At 40.5% G+C, this 15,290-nt stretch overlaps 10 protein-coding genes across 10 annotated transcripts; 5 read left to right on the top strand and 5 right to left on the bottom strand.

Annotated features, from left to right (window-relative positions):
- Window positions 1–79: 79 nt before the first annotated feature.
- On the bottom strand, window positions 80–1,123 carry RKI1 (ribose-5-phosphate isomerase RKI1; the record flags this gene model as incomplete). Its single annotated transcript, XM_037286199.1, has 1 exon — window positions 80–1,123. One exon carries the CDS (start codon window positions 1,121–1,123, stop codon window positions 80–82), a length of 1,044 nt encoding a protein of 347 aa, XP_037142094.1.
- A 1,152-nt stretch (window positions 1,124–2,275) lies between these two features.
- On the top strand, window positions 2,276–3,105 carry RPS7A (40S ribosomal protein eS7; the record flags this gene model as incomplete). The annotated part of the gene is made up of 2 exons (XM_037286198.1): window positions 2,276–2,419; window positions 2,677–3,105. 2 exons carry the CDS (start codon window positions 2,276–2,278, stop codon window positions 3,103–3,105), a joined length of 573 nt encoding a protein of 190 aa, XP_037142093.1.
- Window positions 3,106–3,255: 150 nt separating this feature from the next.
- Window positions 3,256–3,771, bottom strand: HG535_0A03030 (uncharacterized protein; the record flags this gene model as incomplete). Its single annotated transcript, XM_037286197.1, has 1 exon — window positions 3,256–3,771. One exon carries the CDS (start codon window positions 3,769–3,771, stop codon window positions 3,256–3,258), a length of 516 nt encoding a protein of 171 aa, XP_037142092.1.
- A 203-nt stretch (window positions 3,772–3,974) lies between these two features.
- Window positions 3,975–6,941, bottom strand: NUP1 (FG-nucleoporin NUP1; the record flags this gene model as incomplete). Its single annotated transcript, XM_037286196.1, has 1 exon — window positions 3,975–6,941. The coding sequence occupies one exon, from the start codon at window positions 6,939–6,941 to the stop codon at window positions 3,975–3,977; it is 2,967 nt and encodes a 988-aa protein (XP_037142091.1).
- Window positions 6,942–7,304: 363 nt separating this feature from the next.
- On the top strand, window positions 7,305–8,504 carry KTR1 (alpha-1,2-mannosyltransferase KTR1; the record flags this gene model as incomplete). Its single annotated transcript, XM_037286195.1, has 1 exon — window positions 7,305–8,504. The coding sequence occupies one exon, from the start codon at window positions 7,305–7,307 to the stop codon at window positions 8,502–8,504; it is 1,200 nt and encodes a 399-aa protein (XP_037142090.1).
- Window positions 8,505–8,613: 109 nt separating this feature from the next.
- CRC1 (carnitine:acyl carnitine antiporter) lies at window positions 8,614–9,591 on the bottom strand (the record flags this gene model as incomplete). Its single annotated transcript, XM_037286194.1, has 1 exon — window positions 8,614–9,591. The coding sequence occupies one exon, from the start codon at window positions 9,589–9,591 to the stop codon at window positions 8,614–8,616; it is 978 nt and encodes a 325-aa protein (XP_037142089.1).
- An 813-nt stretch (window positions 9,592–10,404) lies between these two features.
- Window positions 10,405–11,457, top strand: PHO23 (Pho23p; the record flags this gene model as incomplete). The annotated part of the gene is made up of 1 exon (XM_037286193.1): window positions 10,405–11,457. One exon carries the CDS (start codon window positions 10,405–10,407, stop codon window positions 11,455–11,457), a length of 1,053 nt encoding a protein of 350 aa, XP_037142088.1.
- A 542-nt stretch (window positions 11,458–11,999) lies between these two features.
- On the top strand, window positions 12,000–12,866 carry RAS1 (Ras family GTPase RAS1; the record flags this gene model as incomplete). Its single annotated transcript, XM_037286192.1, has 1 exon — window positions 12,000–12,866. The coding sequence occupies one exon, from the start codon at window positions 12,000–12,002 to the stop codon at window positions 12,864–12,866; it is 867 nt and encodes a 288-aa protein (XP_037142087.1).
- Window positions 12,867–13,053: 187 nt separating this feature from the next.
- Window positions 13,054–13,590, bottom strand: OST2 (dolichyl-diphosphooligosaccharide-protein glycotransferase; the record flags this gene model as incomplete). Its single annotated transcript, XM_037286191.1, has 1 exon — window positions 13,054–13,590. One exon carries the CDS (start codon window positions 13,588–13,590, stop codon window positions 13,054–13,056), a length of 537 nt encoding a protein of 178 aa, XP_037142086.1.
- A 136-nt stretch (window positions 13,591–13,726) lies between these two features.
- OCA1 (putative tyrosine protein phosphatase OCA1) lies at window positions 13,727–14,413 on the top strand (the record flags this gene model as incomplete). Its single annotated transcript, XM_037286190.1, has 1 exon — window positions 13,727–14,413. One exon carries the CDS (start codon window positions 13,727–13,729, stop codon window positions 14,411–14,413), a length of 687 nt encoding a protein of 228 aa, XP_037142085.1.
- Between the last annotated feature and the right edge of the window lie 877 nt (window positions 14,414–15,290).

The raw sequence follows: 15,290 nt of genomic DNA, 5'->3' as shown, positions 1-15,290 counted from the left end.
CTAAAAAGAAAACAATATGAAGTTATGGTTTCTACGTCTCTACGTCGCCACAATTACATTATCATTATTAAACAATTGCTTACACGGAAGTAATACGTGCAGCTGAGCCTTGTTTGTCTAGGATTTCCACAGATCCATCAGCGTTACCAAAATATGCCTTTGCTGCATTGTCAACGAATATTCCTGCTTCAACCACACCGACCATCAGCTTAATCTCCTTGTACAACGTTTTTGGATCTTCAATTTCACCGAAATCGGCATCTATGATGAAATTGCTGTTGTCTGTGACGATTGGACCAGCCTTGGCCTTACCGCCTTCTCTAAGCACTGCTGTCTTCGCGTTTACTTTTGTCAGAAGATCGTTTCTGACTCGTACATATGCAGGTGGTACAACCTCAATGGGCACACCTTTTCTCCAATGAGACCCCAGCTTTGATGGAGCTCTTTTGCTCGAGTCGGCCACTACTATAAAAGTTTTCGCACTTGTGCTGATCAGTTTTTCTTGGAACAAGCATGCACCGCCACCTTTAATCAATTGTAAATTGGGATCGACTTCATCTGCGCCATCGAAAACTATATCAATCACCGGATGTTGCTCTATGATACCATACTGCAAGCCGCTATCCATAATCAACTGCTTTGATTGAAATCCTGTAGCAATACAGATGAACTGGCTAACGTAGTCCCTGAACTTCTCGTCCTTCAAATACTGGCCCAATCTTTCGGCCACATAAATTACCGTGCTTCCACTGCCAACACCAATAATTCTGTGGTGGAAAATATCTAAATTTTCATCGACTGCAAGATATGCTGCTGCTCTTTTAGCATTTTCGATGGGCAGCCCCAGAGAGGGCATGTCTTCAATCTTTGGCACTTTGTAGTGTTTCAGAGTATCAGGCATTTCCTCTGTCATTTTTGCAGCTATTCTAATCTTCTTTGATTTTGACGGTGATAATCGTGTTTTCGAAGTTGAACCGAAACTCAAGTGTGGCTTTAAAGCTGATCTTGTGTTCCAATACCTTCTCTCTCTTGTCCAGCTCGTCAAACTTATACAATTCCGATGAAGCCTGCCGCTGAATTCTACCAACGATGATGATGACCAATGCCTCGCAGGCGAGATCATCCACTGTAAAACTGAAAAATCAAAATAATTCCTACCTGTCCTACGCAGACAAACAACACAAAAAGAAAAGCTGCTTAATAAACTCTCTATCGATAGATATTTACAACGAAACACAAGAGTACGCCTACGCTGTAACGTTACTGCAAGCAAGATTTGATCACGGTGTTGTTGTGATGTTCGCGTCCTTATCCCTCCCTTTGCTTTATTGCAATAAGACGATTGTCATTGCGCCAATTATAGTGTTAAGTCCTTTTCTTAAATCCTTTTTTTACACGTAAATCTTCACCCAGTCGTGAAATAAATACAAACAGAAAACTATTTGTCAAAGACCTTTTAAGTTTCATGTGCAATAAGGATCAAATGACACCCGTAAACGTGACTCCTCATCGGGGGAGTGTATCTTAGTACTGAAATTTGGACTTCATCCAATGTATCGATCGGGTGCACCGTGTCTAGCACCAGAAGAGCTGCGATTTGCTTGTCGATGGTGAACTGCACAGCTCAGAACCGACCGGCCAATAGTGTTCGTCTTTTTTGGCACTTCCACAGACTTTCTGTCGTTGCAATGAAATTTGTCCTTTGGGACTGTTTTGAATCTTCAAAGCATCTGTACACCCCACCATTTGAGTTCAACTTTCAACATCCTTTACTTCTTGCGTTTTTGAACATTTCTCGCGTCGCGTTATGAAAGCGATCGTAGACTCACGCAAGGGAGAAGCAGAGTACTGTGTATCACCTTTGCCTCCTCCTTCTGGACCAGTGGAAGGAGATGGGCAGCCGGCACTGTGCCAAACTCTTCACTCGCACGGGAGCGCGGATGGAGTGGAGTTGCTGGGCTCGCAAGCCAGCAGCCCCAGTGCAGCGCAGTTGCTGGAGGCAGCAGGATCGTTAGGCTGGGACGGACAGGATGATCACTCATGGTGCAATGCCAGGCAAGCTGACGAAACTTTTGCAGCGAGGACGATGGGCGGACCCAGATACCACTGGGAGTTGTGTGGGCCTTGTGCTGTTAGGCGGTGCAGTGGCCGCTTGACCTATCCAAAAACAATTGGGAAAGACTAACTTGAAGTAGAACGCTACTTGAAATTGTTAGGCCCTTTGGATTGATCAGTTAAGATACCTGCAACAAAGAATAGAACCAACTTCAAAACTATGTCTGCTCCACAAGCTAAGATTTTGTCCCAGGCTCCAACCGAATTGGAATTACAGGTTGCTCAAGCTTTCGTTGAATTGGAAAACTCCTCTCCAGAATTGAAGGCTGAGTTGAGACCATTGCAATTCAAATCTATCAGAGAAGTATGTTACTAGATGAGCTACAAACAGTGCTCGAGAAAAGCGGAAAGAATGAAAGACGATCCTGTGGCACTATGTGCCCCATCGATGGGTTGAGAGAGATTACCAGACGTGCACGTTACAATATTGGAGATTTTCACTTGACTTTGAAAGGATATTTTCAGCTTCTTTATTTCTTTCCCCTTCAGCTGTGTGCGTACGCACAAATGAGTGAATGAATCATGATCTTACTAACATTTACGTTATATCTTTCTTTACAGATTGAAGTTGCAGGCGGTAAGAAAGCTTTGGCTGTCTTTGTTCCAGTCCCATCTTTGACCGCTTACCACAAGGTTCAAACCAAATTGACCCGTGAATTGGAAAAGAAATTCCCAGATCGTCATGTTGTCTTTTTGGCTGAAAGAAGAATCTTGCCAAAGCCATCCAGAAGATCCAGACAAACCCAAAAGAGACCAAGATCCAGAACTTTGACTGCCGTTCACGACAAAGTCTTGGAGGATTTGGTTTTCCCAACCGAAATTGTCGGTAAGAGAGTGAGATACTTGGTTGGTGGTAACAAGATTCAAAAAGTTTTGTTAGACTCCAAGGATGTTCAACAAGTTGACTACAAATTGGAATCATTCCAAGCAGTTTACAACAAGTTGACTGGTAAGCAAATCGTTTTCGAAATTCCAGGTGAAACTCACTAAATGTAATTTATTTTTTACATTGATTCTCCATGGTGTAAACCAATCATAAACTCCATATAGTCCTTTTTTCTATATATTAAAAATGTTTTAATAGGTGTATAATTTTTAAAGCGTTTCCATTAGTACATTTTGACCTACTTTCATCGTTTATCATTCATTATTTTTCTCAGCTGCTCTATTTATGAAACTGTCATACGCATTATTTAAAGGATATCTCCTATGTTCGGATTTCGTTATTGGAATCTTGTAATATTTTAAAGTCTCGAAATCATCCTTTTCCAATTGCCCCTCGGCTGCTAATCCTTCAGCCTTCTCAGTCTTTTGTAAATGAATTCCTTTGTCTGTTTGGCACACAGGATTTTTGTGCTTCCGTGTGGGCTTCTTATTCGCTTCGTTGCCTTGCAAAGCTGTATCGTTGTTTTTTCGTCCTAAAGTAATGCATGCAGCAATTCCACCTACCACCACGGCATATTTGACTACAGTTATAAGTGATAGTAATATATTACCTATGAATACTTTTAGAAATGGCCCTACCAATGATAGACTTAAAACAAGGAACGATCCTAAAATGAAAGATGGCAAATGAATTTCATCGACGGGGTCGGTTCGTACTTTGGCTTGAAGTTTTTTGGCATACTTAGCAATTGGAACTTGAATTCTATCCATTTATATTGTTAGGAGCATCTGCGTCCACTTTTTTTGTTCCTGACACAATCATACACTGGTCGGTTCAGTTCTTCTCCTTTGATGAAATGAATTTAGAAGTGTAAATTTACTCGCGCGACAGCGACGTAGCGACATAAAAAAAACTAGATAAAAAAATGATGATGAGCAAACTTTTTTTAGAAAATATTTACTAGTTTACTTGATTATCCCCTTCTTGCATTTCTCATTCTAGCTAGCTTTCTACCAGGAGGCAGTTGGAAACTCGTTGCTGAGGCTTGCATTCCTTGTTGTGATTGCATGATATTATTATTTCCGAAGCCCGTCTGAGAGTTATTGAACGATTGAGTTGGTTGTTGAACCGAACTGCCACCACCAAATATTTGAGATGGAGGAAGAGAAGGACCACCAAATATTTGCTGTGGCGCTGGGGTTGCTCCACCAATGGAACCTGTTGGATGTGACGCATCTGCAAAAATGGAGGTGGGATCAACAGCAGCCGTATTACCAAAATTCAAATTAATCGTATTAGAGGGTGTGAAGGATCGGCTTGGTGGATTTGTTGATGTGCCCGATACGGTGATAGATTGTTGGAATGCCGGTACAGATGTTGCGCTACTCGCCGAAGGAGCATTAAGAGTTTGGCCATTACTGAATACAGATAAAGGAACGTTTGTACCCTGATTTATGGAGCCAAACGTAAATCCACCTGTCGCACCTGTCGCACCTGTACCTGCAATTGAGCTGTTTATGAAAGGGTTCAAAGCAGAAACACCAGGTGACTGCGACTTTGCGATCGAAGGAGTTGGATTGGAATTCAACGAAGGGATCCCCACGACTGAGGTTGGACCAGAAATGGAAGGTGAGCTAGATCTACTAAATGAAAATCCGCTAATAGGTAAAGTTTTTGCTTGAGAAACTTCTGAACTGCTTTTCCCAAATGAAAAATCGACCTTTGGTGCATTACCTATGGATGCCCCGAAACTTAATTGGGCCTTTTCTTTACCGTTATCGGGCTGACTGCTAATTCTACTAAATGAAAAGCCTGCTTGTCCAGCAGTTTCCGCGCTGTTCAAGCTCTCTTGATTAGTTGAACCAAAGTTGAAGCCAGTTTGATGGTCCCGTTTCTTACCATTTAACTGTGCTGCATTGAAATTGAAGGTCGATTTGGGCTCTGAATCGATTTTATCTGTCACAGCGGGTGTAGCCACCGAAAAAGAAGGGTTCGGTACACTGCTAGTCGGATGGTTTTCGGTTGATGTGGGATGTGCACCTAAGGCATTTTCTTCCTTGGTTCGAGAAATGGTCAAAGGTTTCGGACTTGCTTTTTTATCTACCTGATTACCAAAGATAAAGGATGGTTTGTTTGTCCTATCTTCGCTACTGCCGGCACTCAAATTGAATGTGGGTATGACTTTCGTGTCTGGTGCGGTTTTAGTACCGAATGAAAAAGAAGGATTTGAACTGCTCTTTGTCTCCGCAGTAGCATCAACATTGAATGAAGGTGCAACTTTTGATTCGGTAGCTCCTCTACCAAAGGAAAATGAGGAATCGCTCTTGAAATTAGTTCCACTGTTGTTTTTACTACCGAATTTGAAAGAACTACTCTTTTCTTGCTCCTTTGATTTCTCTTTCCCATGGAAAGAGAAAATTGGTTTTTCTGTTGGAACACTTTGGTTTTGGCCGTCAGGCTGCGATGGAGGCGTTGCGCTTGCAGGTGAACCACTTCCCCCAACTTTGAATCCTTGATTAGGTGACTTTGCGGTAGCCTCTGTTTCGATGTCTTGCTTGCATGCCCCATTTTCTTTTCCAAAATGAAACGGAGGAATAGCAGGAACCTTTTCCTTCACAGTCCCAAATTTAAATGCAGATTTTTTGCTTCCAGCATCTGCTGAAGCTTTGGCAAAGGAAAATGAGGGTTTCTCGATAACTTGATCATTACTAGAGATCGTTCTTTTCTTCCTTTTCGTATCTTGTTCTTCCTCTTCTTCTTCTTGATTCTGATTGCTGATTTGATGAGTATTTTTCCCAAACCTAAAAGTAGGGTGGGTACCTACGCTTTGTTTTTCCGATCCAACAGTCAGTGGAAACGATATAGCTGACTCTTTTTTATCATTTTGCTGTGTAGATGATGCTGTGGAAGATATATGCGGTTTAGCCCCTTGGCTTTTACTCGCGACTTCAGTTGGTACAAAAGAAGGTTTCTTGGATGGCGTCTCATTATCATCTTTCTTAATAAAGTCGAAGCCAACGGATGGTAAAATAAGCTTATTCTTCTTTTCATTAGTGGTACAATGGTTCGTATCTTTCAAAGAGAGCATAATGGAAGAACCTTTTTCCTCTATATTGGAATCCAGTTTGGTGTTGTTTCCATTCGTAGAATTGGTGATGGAGTTTGGGCCATTTATCAACAAACTGCGCTGGATACTTGACAAACCACTGTGACTTGTTCCTTGGAGGGAATGATTTTCCAAACCAGCGTTTTTCGCTGATGATAATTGCGGAGAGTCGATTTCAGAGCTGTCTAAGTTGGCCAGTGGTTCATCCTTTTTGTGTTGTAAGATATTATCATATTCTGTAAGGTCATATTCAAAATCGGCAGACCATTTGGTACCACGCCTTTTGCTCCCTGATACTTTCTTCCTTTTCAATGTTCTCAGCGGTACAATATCGTTGCTAGAAATTTGCGAGGATTTTTTTGCATCTTGCTTAACCGGGGATGGCGTATTTGACAATTTATAGGAAAACTGCGATTCATCTGTGTTAAGCACGTCACGTACGTACTCCTGGTGAACTGTTGGAGCATCATCTCGTGCTGGGCCCTCGTATGACAGCTCAAGCAGTAGTTTGGAGTTCACGCGTCTCCTCCATTCTTGCTTCAATCTCAACAACCGCAGTCTCTCGATGGGCAATATAGAAACTATCGGCGGTCTATAGTTGGTTTCGTCTCCAGTCAGTACAAGAGTCCCTTGATGTTCCAAAGTTGATTCATCCAGTTTATCTAATTGGTCGCTTGTACCACATGCATAATCTTTTCTCACTGTTTGTTTATCGTATCGTCCGCTGAGCGATTCTTCGTCAATTTGATAAGCCCCATCGTAATCGTTATCACCCACAGGTCTTCTAAAAAAACCTGTCAAAAATGATGAAATGGAACGACTTTGTGCTGCCATTCCTTACTTTACTACAGGCTTTGAGAACGGTTCTTTGGTTGCTCGAATCTCACAATATATTATACTTGTCCGATGACCTGTAAGTCAAGTGAAGGTCTATATCATTTAAAAAAAAAATCGCGTCGCCAGATTAACGTCGCCCATGATAAAGGTTCCAATCAAGAGGTTACACCACCAAAAGAAAAACGAAAAGACGTAGTTGGTTGGCATGTCACGGATCTTAAACATTTTTCTATATTCAATTCTGGTGAGATCCATTCCGTGTTTACGCGACTTACTAGTATTGAAGTGAACTAATTTCAGCTGTTTGTCGAAAAATTTCATTTAGATACATTCAAGGCTATTCGAAGTAGATACGACAAGATGCTAAGGGATAAGATTCCTTCCGGTAAGGAACGGCTATACAAGACCATTGGTCTAGCCGTGGTTGCTTTAATCACAATATTCGTCATATTGAATAATACAGGCGTGACAAGCAGCAATGGACTTATTAGCTCTATTACGTCTTCAGTCACCACTCAAGACAGCAAGACGGCCGATGGGTTAAAACAGCCGGCGCCCGTGTCGCCCAAAAAATACAGCGGTCATAAGGAGAAAGCTACATTTGTGACTCTAGCAAGGAACCGTGATTTGTATTCCCTCTTGCCAGCCATAAGATCTGTTGAAGATAGATTTAATCGTAAATTTAATTATGATTGGGTTTTCCTGAACGATGAAGAATTCAGCGAAGAGTTCAAACGTGTGACTACTGCATTGATCAGTGGTACTACTAAGTACGGTGTTATACCCAAGGAGCAATGGCAGTTGCCCGATTTCATCGATAAAGAGAAAGCGGCTAATACTAGAAAGGAAATGGCCGAGAAGGGTATTATTTACGGGGACTCTATTCCCTACAGATACATGTGTCGTTATGAGTCCGGGTTTTTTTACAGACATGAGTTGATGGCGGATTATGAATATTACTGGCGTGTTGAACCGGATGTCAAGTTGTACTGTGATATTGACTACGACGTATTTCGATTCATGAAAAAAAATGACAAGAAATATGCCTTCACAATCTCAATTAAGGAGTATGCCGAAACTATTAAAACTTTATGGGAAACTACCCGTGAATTCATTACTTCTCATCAAGAATATATAAATAAGAATAACATGTTGGATTTTATTAGCGACGATGAGGGTTATTCTTATAATTTGTGTCATTTCTGGTCAAATTTCGAAATCGCCTCGTTGGATCTATGGAGAAGTGATGCGTACACTGCTTATTTTGATCATTTAGATAAAAGTGGTGGATTTTTCTACGAAAGATGGGGTGATGCACCAATTCACTCGATAGCAGCAGCTTTGTTTTTGGACCGTAATCAAATTCACCATTTTGATAACATTGGTTATTATCATCCGCCATTCCATAGTTGTTCGGTTGACGAAGATGTTAGAATGAAAAACAAATGTGATTGTAATCCAGCTGATGATTTTACCTGGAAAAGTTACTCCTGCACGACTAAATTTTACACCGTCAACGGCTTAACAAAGCCTAAGAATTGGCAGATATACGCTGATTGAGGTAGGAGAAAGAAGAATCAGAGTTTTCATTGTTTTTATTCATTATGTCTGTTTCAGGTCTCTTCGCAAAAATTAAGGATATTTAGATATATGTCATAGATGCTTCTTATCATATATTATATTTTTTAAAAAGAGAATGCGTTAATTCAACACCTAAAAACGTTGCTGCATTTGCAGGAAATGACCTTAAAAGTGCTGGTCCTAAACCCGGGAAAAACCCTTTTATACCACCTCTTGTATTATAAATCTCTCGTGTGGCACTTAACATATTCTGTCTTGTTGAAGAAGCTTGCAGTTTAGTTTTAATTGTGTCTATTGGGAACACCACTATCCACATTGACATGCCAGCAATTCCACCGGATATGCAAACATTTTTTATGTTTATTTCGCCATTTTGAGTATTCCCACTTTTACTATTTAGAAATTTTTTACAAACCTCGTAGGATGCAAAATATAGGGCACTACCAGGACCATCTCTTGCCAAAGTAGCCAAAGAACCTTTAAAAAGTGATTGAACCCCCCCCTCACTAACTAGTTTTCTTGCCGCCGACAAGAACGAACCACCAGAAGATGTTTGCAGGACAACTTTGACACGCTCAGTAGGGGCCATAACTAGAGTTGTGGGCACTGCACTAATGAAACCTGCTGCTGCCATCTGTGATGTTGTCAAAGGCACGTTGCCCAGCGTGTTAGTATCTTCTTTCCAAGTAACAAGTTTTTTCCCCATATCGTAACCCCAAAAAGACACCGCAAAGATGGGTGTGACACCCAATAACGGTGGCACTACACCTTTATAAAAACCTTTTACAGAATTTGTTACCATCGTGCCACCTACTGCTCCTCTGGCACTGCTCAAAATTTTTGCTACCGCTTCTCCTGCTGATTTAGCCTGTCCATTTTGACATCTTACTTTAACCAAGTCAAAAGGGTGGCCAGTAAGAACAGCGCAAACACCGCCAACACCGCCCGCGGTCAATGACTTTAAATTCTCAACCAATGAATTGGAATGGTCAGCTTCTTTATTATCAACAAAAGCATCTTCCTGCTTTAAATACGCCGATTCTGACAGTGTTGTGTCTGAAGACATTGAATATATAATACTTTTATCACTTTATAGTGTACGCAAGAGATTTGCAAGAGATTTGCAAGTTCCCTGCGATAAAATTCCATCCCAACTGATATATATATATATATGCCGAAGCACAAAATAAGCAGTTTCAAAGATCATTGTTTGGACCCTGACGCGCTTGCATTTGACCGGCGCGAGTATCATGCATGACCTTTGTCATCCCTAATGAACAACCCCCCTCACAGTATCATAAGAAAAATCATTCAAAAGTAGTTTTAAAAGTGCTCCCTAGCACGAAAAATTGAATGACCTTTTGATACCTTGAAGCATCGTCTTAACTATGCCTTTTACTATCGGAGTCATCGTTTTATCGCAACACTAACTCCGAAAAAATGAAAAAAATACCTGAAGCAAACAGGAGAAAGCGGGGAAAAGGAGGGCAATAAGCACCTCCAAAAATTATGGTTGCTAAGAGATTCGAACTCTTGCATCTTACGATACCTGAGAATTCTGAAGTGTGACAGTTTGCTGCACACAAGATTCGAACCGAGGTTCAAACGAATCTTGAATCAGGCGCCTTAGACCGCTCGGCCAAACAACCATGTAATATTATATTCATGTCGTTTAAAATAAGTACCACATCGCACAAGCAGAGTCAGGATTCAGGACTTCATTTCTTTTGAACTGTAATGCATTATTGGAGATGGAATAGCTTGACTACATGTAAAAGGTACGAACCTCATTCTAGCTGGAGTTGTTAGAACATCAGAGCAAGGTCAAGCAGGTTCACCTGTTGTATTCATCAGTGGCGCAGGCTTATAAAATTCAATCATGAGCAGCGTTCCGGCTAATCTGTATCCGGGATTGAATGACATCGTCGATGTGTTGGAAGAGATTCCCTTGGAGACCTCCAGATACTTGACACTTTTGCATGAGATTGATGCAAAATGTGTGCATTCGATGCCAGCACTGAATAGCCACATTGGTGAATTTTTAAGCTTGAACAAATCAGCAGGTAACGCGTGCAAAACAGATCAGCTGATGGATATCAACAGATTATTCAAAGAGCTTATGCCATCTTTGGAGGAAGAAATGCATGTTTCTTCCATCATGTTAGAGTCTCTCCAGAAACTCATAGTGAGGCTGGAGCTGGCGTATGAAATTGCAATAAGGAATCAGGAGGTACCCGCGAAACTTAGATTGGGTGTTGACAATCATCCAGCGATGCATCTGCATTATGAGCTCATGGAAAAAATCGATGGAAAGTCAACGAATGGTAACAACGGGAATGGTACGGGAAATGGAAGTAAGACTACCCAAGCTTTGCGAAGTGAGTCTCGTCGAGAGGCCATGGTAGCTAATAAGAAACACGGTAATGATTCAGCTTCTCAGGTAGCGGGTACAGAGCTTAATACTTCACAGGGAGATCTCGTTTCAACAAATGACGATTTACAACAGCAACACATCGACTCGGGGTTCGCTACGCAAGAACAGGACGCTTCAAGAAAGAGAACCAACGTAAATTCCAATGGTGCACTGCCAGAGTCAAAGAAGCGCAAGCGCAGAGCAAATGTGAAAACTGTACCGAATGGTTCCGTCTCAATGACTGCCGATCCCGTAGCTGTGACATCAGCATCAATAACCGCTACGGCGGTTGAAACGCCAAATCCAGTATACGCCCACGCACACCAAAATGGTACAAAAGCAAGGACAAACGACTACGGTGAACCATTGTACTGCTATTGTAATCAAGTCGCATATGGTGAAATGGTTGGCTGTGATGGAGAAAACTGTGAATTGGAATGGTTTCATTTACCCTGTATAAATCTAGATCACTTGCCAAAGGGGAAATGGTATTGTGACGATTGTAAGAAGAGATTATAGGTATATTTTGTTTCATGTATATTACACGTTTTGAACGTTTGTGTAAAGAAGAGCTAGTGCTTGCATGCTGCAAGCTGAGATTGATTTCTAAACTCTAAGCACGTACGAATCCCTCCAATTTCATGCTCACCCAGCCGAATTTTGACTATTCGCGGGGAAAGAAGAAAACTTGACTCTTGAAATGAGCTTCACTATTCATTAGTTCCAAAATTGGTTACTAGTCGCGAAATTTACTCTTTACTGTGGGGTACATCTCTATGTGAGATTTCTATTGTAGTTCTACTTTTTTTTGTTTTTTCTTAAAGCTGCCATTTTCTCTTCCGTTTTTCGTCCCTTCGAGAAACATAATAAATTATTGACTTTTGAGAATGCATATTTCCAGTCTTTCTTACCTAATACAATCGTGTTCGACTTCAGGGATCAGGCCAAGAAGGATTTCTGTTTTCTTCATTTAGCACGTCTTCAATTTGGTTGAGAAAATTTAGCAAGTGAATAAACTTTGGGACGCTTGACATATATCACTAAACTAGAGTTGAATAGCAATGTCTTTGAGTAAATCAAATATTAGGGAATTTAAACTGGTCGTTGTAGGTGGAGGTGGTGTAGGTAAATCTGCATTAACCATTCAACTAATCCAATCTCATTTCGTCGATGAATATGACCCGACTATTGAGGATTCATACAGAAAGCAAGTTGTTATTGATAATAAAGTGACTATTTTGGATATTTTGGATACTGCAGGGCAAGAAGAATATTCTGCAATGAGAGAACAGTATATGAGAACAGGAGAGGGGTTTTTATTGGTCTACTCAGTTACCTCGAAGACATCGTTTGATGAATTAATGACTTACTATCAACAAATTCAAAGAGTTAAGGATATTGACTATGTACCAATCGTTGTCGTAGGTAACAAATCTGATTTGGAGGAGGAGAGACAGGTGTCTTACGAAGAGGGTGCTAATATGGCTCGAGAAATGAATGCACCTTTTCTAGAAACATCTGCAAAGCAAGCAATTAATGTTGATGATGCTTTCTATACCCTTGTTCGTCTTGTTAGAGACGCAGGTGGAATATTTAACAAGCATTCTCAACGCAACGCTACACCTGGTAATTTGGCGGCTGATGGTCAAACACAACAAGGAAATGACAACCAATATCAGGACGGCGATGACCAACATGGCTTACAAAAAAATGTCAACACTATAAGCAGCAAAACTGATGCGTCCCAACAATATGCGGATGCCACTGTTAACAACAACGGGACAACGACTCAAAAAGAATCACATTTACCAAAATCTTCCAAGACGACTGGTGATGTTTCAAAACAGGCCAGAGCTCAACAATCTACCGCATTAGGCGCAGAAAATGAATCAAAAAAGAAGTCTGGTGGCTGTTGTATTATTTCTTAGACCTGATTGTATTAGTATATTAAAATAAAAACGCGATTGAGTAAAGCTCTCTTTTTTTAAAAATATAGAAGATAGACGTGTGTAAGTCTTTCCTTGCTTCTGCCTTTTTTTCTTCTATTTTGTATATATATGTATATCTACATTGCATATGAGGTACATTTATCATTTGTTTAGCTGTATATTCTCACTAATTAATAAAATGTAGGCAAATGAAATGCAACACTAAACTAGCCAGTATAAATTCGCCAAATGCCCTATTTTTCGAAATCCCCTTGAAAGTATCAACGTATTGAAGCCTTAAACTGATCAATAGAACGAATTGTCCTACGCATGCGATAAAACCAGATAAAAATGCATTGAATGGGAAAGTATCTCTGACAACAACCATAAACAAACATTGAACAGCAGCGATTGCAACCAGGAATACACAAAACATATCAATCAGCTTCAAACGATTATCCTTCGAGATTTGAAGCCAGTATGACTTCATCGCTAGCGAGTATGCATCACTAAAGTCTTTCCCTACTGCAACTGTCGTAAGTGGTTTCCCTTTTGGAGTCGTGGCCACACCTGCTGGAGAGGCTGGAACCGAGGCTTTCTTGTTCTTCACTGCCATAATTACAGATCTCAAGCGATAGTAGTACTGATAAGCTAACTTGAAATCTTTATATAGGTGTTTTTGAGAAATTAATGCCAGGTCGATATTATCCTTTGATGTGGTCATATGGAAAAATGTGGTACTTTACAGATACGCGCACTTGGAAGAAAAGAGCAGGATTCAGTCTGGGCTATAAGAAATAGCTTAAGACAAAAACAGTGTGGAAAAGAAATCAGAGGTAGTTGCTTCCATTCCATAGAAGATGAGCTTAGCAGGTGTAAATGATGACAATTATTCTAATAAGTCAAACCTATGTGAAAATACACCATTTGATGAGGATGTAGACGAAGAGGAGGATAATATATATATCAACGAAGAAACCGAATTAGGCAGAGAGCACGTACTCATAGCGCATGGACCTCAAAGAAGAATTGTGCCTCCTTTGAACTTTTGTCCTGTGGAGAGACATCTATATAGATCAGGCCAACCGTCGCCTGTTAACTTTCCTTTTTTGTTGAATTTAAATCTGAGAACAATCATATGGCTCGCAAATGAAGAGCCCCAGGACTCACTGCTTGAATTTTGTGACATCCACAATATTAGACTAGAATTTGCGGCTATAAATCCGGATGGAGGTGAAGATGATAATCCGTGGGATGGGCTGACGGAGCACTCTATTATAAATGCCCTACAAACCATTGTAAATCAAGATAATTACCCATTACTAGTCTGCTGCGGAATGGGAAGGCACAGAACAGGGACTGTGATAGGTTGTCTAAGAAGAATTATGGGATGGAATCTCGCTAGTGTCTCTGAAGAGTATCGACGTTTCACAGGGAGCAGAGGTGGTCGAATCCTCGTAGAGCTACTTATCGAAGCATTCGATACAAACTTGGTCAAAATAGATTCTAGCAAAGCACCTAGTTGGTTGCTGACTGCTTTAGAATGAGCGCTGTTCGTAAGCTCATATCAAATTGCATTTCATTTAAAAATCGGTTGAGCCGTTATAATTTCCACAGGATTGTCGCAGCTTATATAACTGCAGCCCCATTCCAAGAGGTGTTTTGAAAGAATGAGCATAAAAGTTTACACATGTGGTTTTAAATGCTTTGATTGTAAATGTCGTGATTAAGCTCTCAAAACTGGAAGGACCAAGCTATTTACTTAGTCAGCGCATAAAACTAAAGCTGACCTATTACACATACTAGCCCAAGATAAAGTTGTACCCCTAGCACCTTGGTGAGGTAGAAACTCTCAGTTTATTACTCTGCGATTATAACGGACAAGTCTTATTGGTCATTTAGATAATTGAACGGGTGCATCTCTTCTAATCTGCAACATGTTTTAGACAGGAGAATGATCGATAGGAAATACTTGAATGTTTCCATAAGTCAAATACAATTTTTCCCTGCTCTATTCTTCCATTCGGAATTTGCATAAGAGGATTAATCCCAGCCAGCTTAGAATGCTTTATATTTCCGGCCTTCTCAATATGCACTGGAATGCCATTTTTGAGCTAGGTTAACCGGAGAGAGAATTCTACTGAATGTTCAAATATAAAATTAGCTGATGCACTTTTGATTATTTTCATCGTGGTTGAAGTTGATTTACGATGCCGTTTATTATTTTGATGATTTTTTACAGCTCTGCATATAAGAACTGAAAATTAGCAGGAGCGCAATCGCAAGATTCTCTGTACTCCTTTGTCACCTTTTTACTAATTTAAGAAGTAGCACTTCGTGACAAACATTCCTCATAGTACCGGTGCTGAAAAAAATGTGGCTCGGAATACTTATATGATTACTAGTATTGCTGATTATTTCAGC

This window comes from Zygotorulaspora mrakii, chromosome 1 (assembly GCF_013402915.1).
Source record: "Zygotorulaspora mrakii chromosome 1, complete sequence".
In the NCBI taxonomy this organism is placed as follows: Eukaryota; Fungi; Ascomycota; class Saccharomycetes; order Saccharomycetales; family Saccharomycetaceae; genus Zygotorulaspora; species Zygotorulaspora mrakii.
This window is presented reverse-complemented; position numbering and strand designations above follow the sequence as displayed.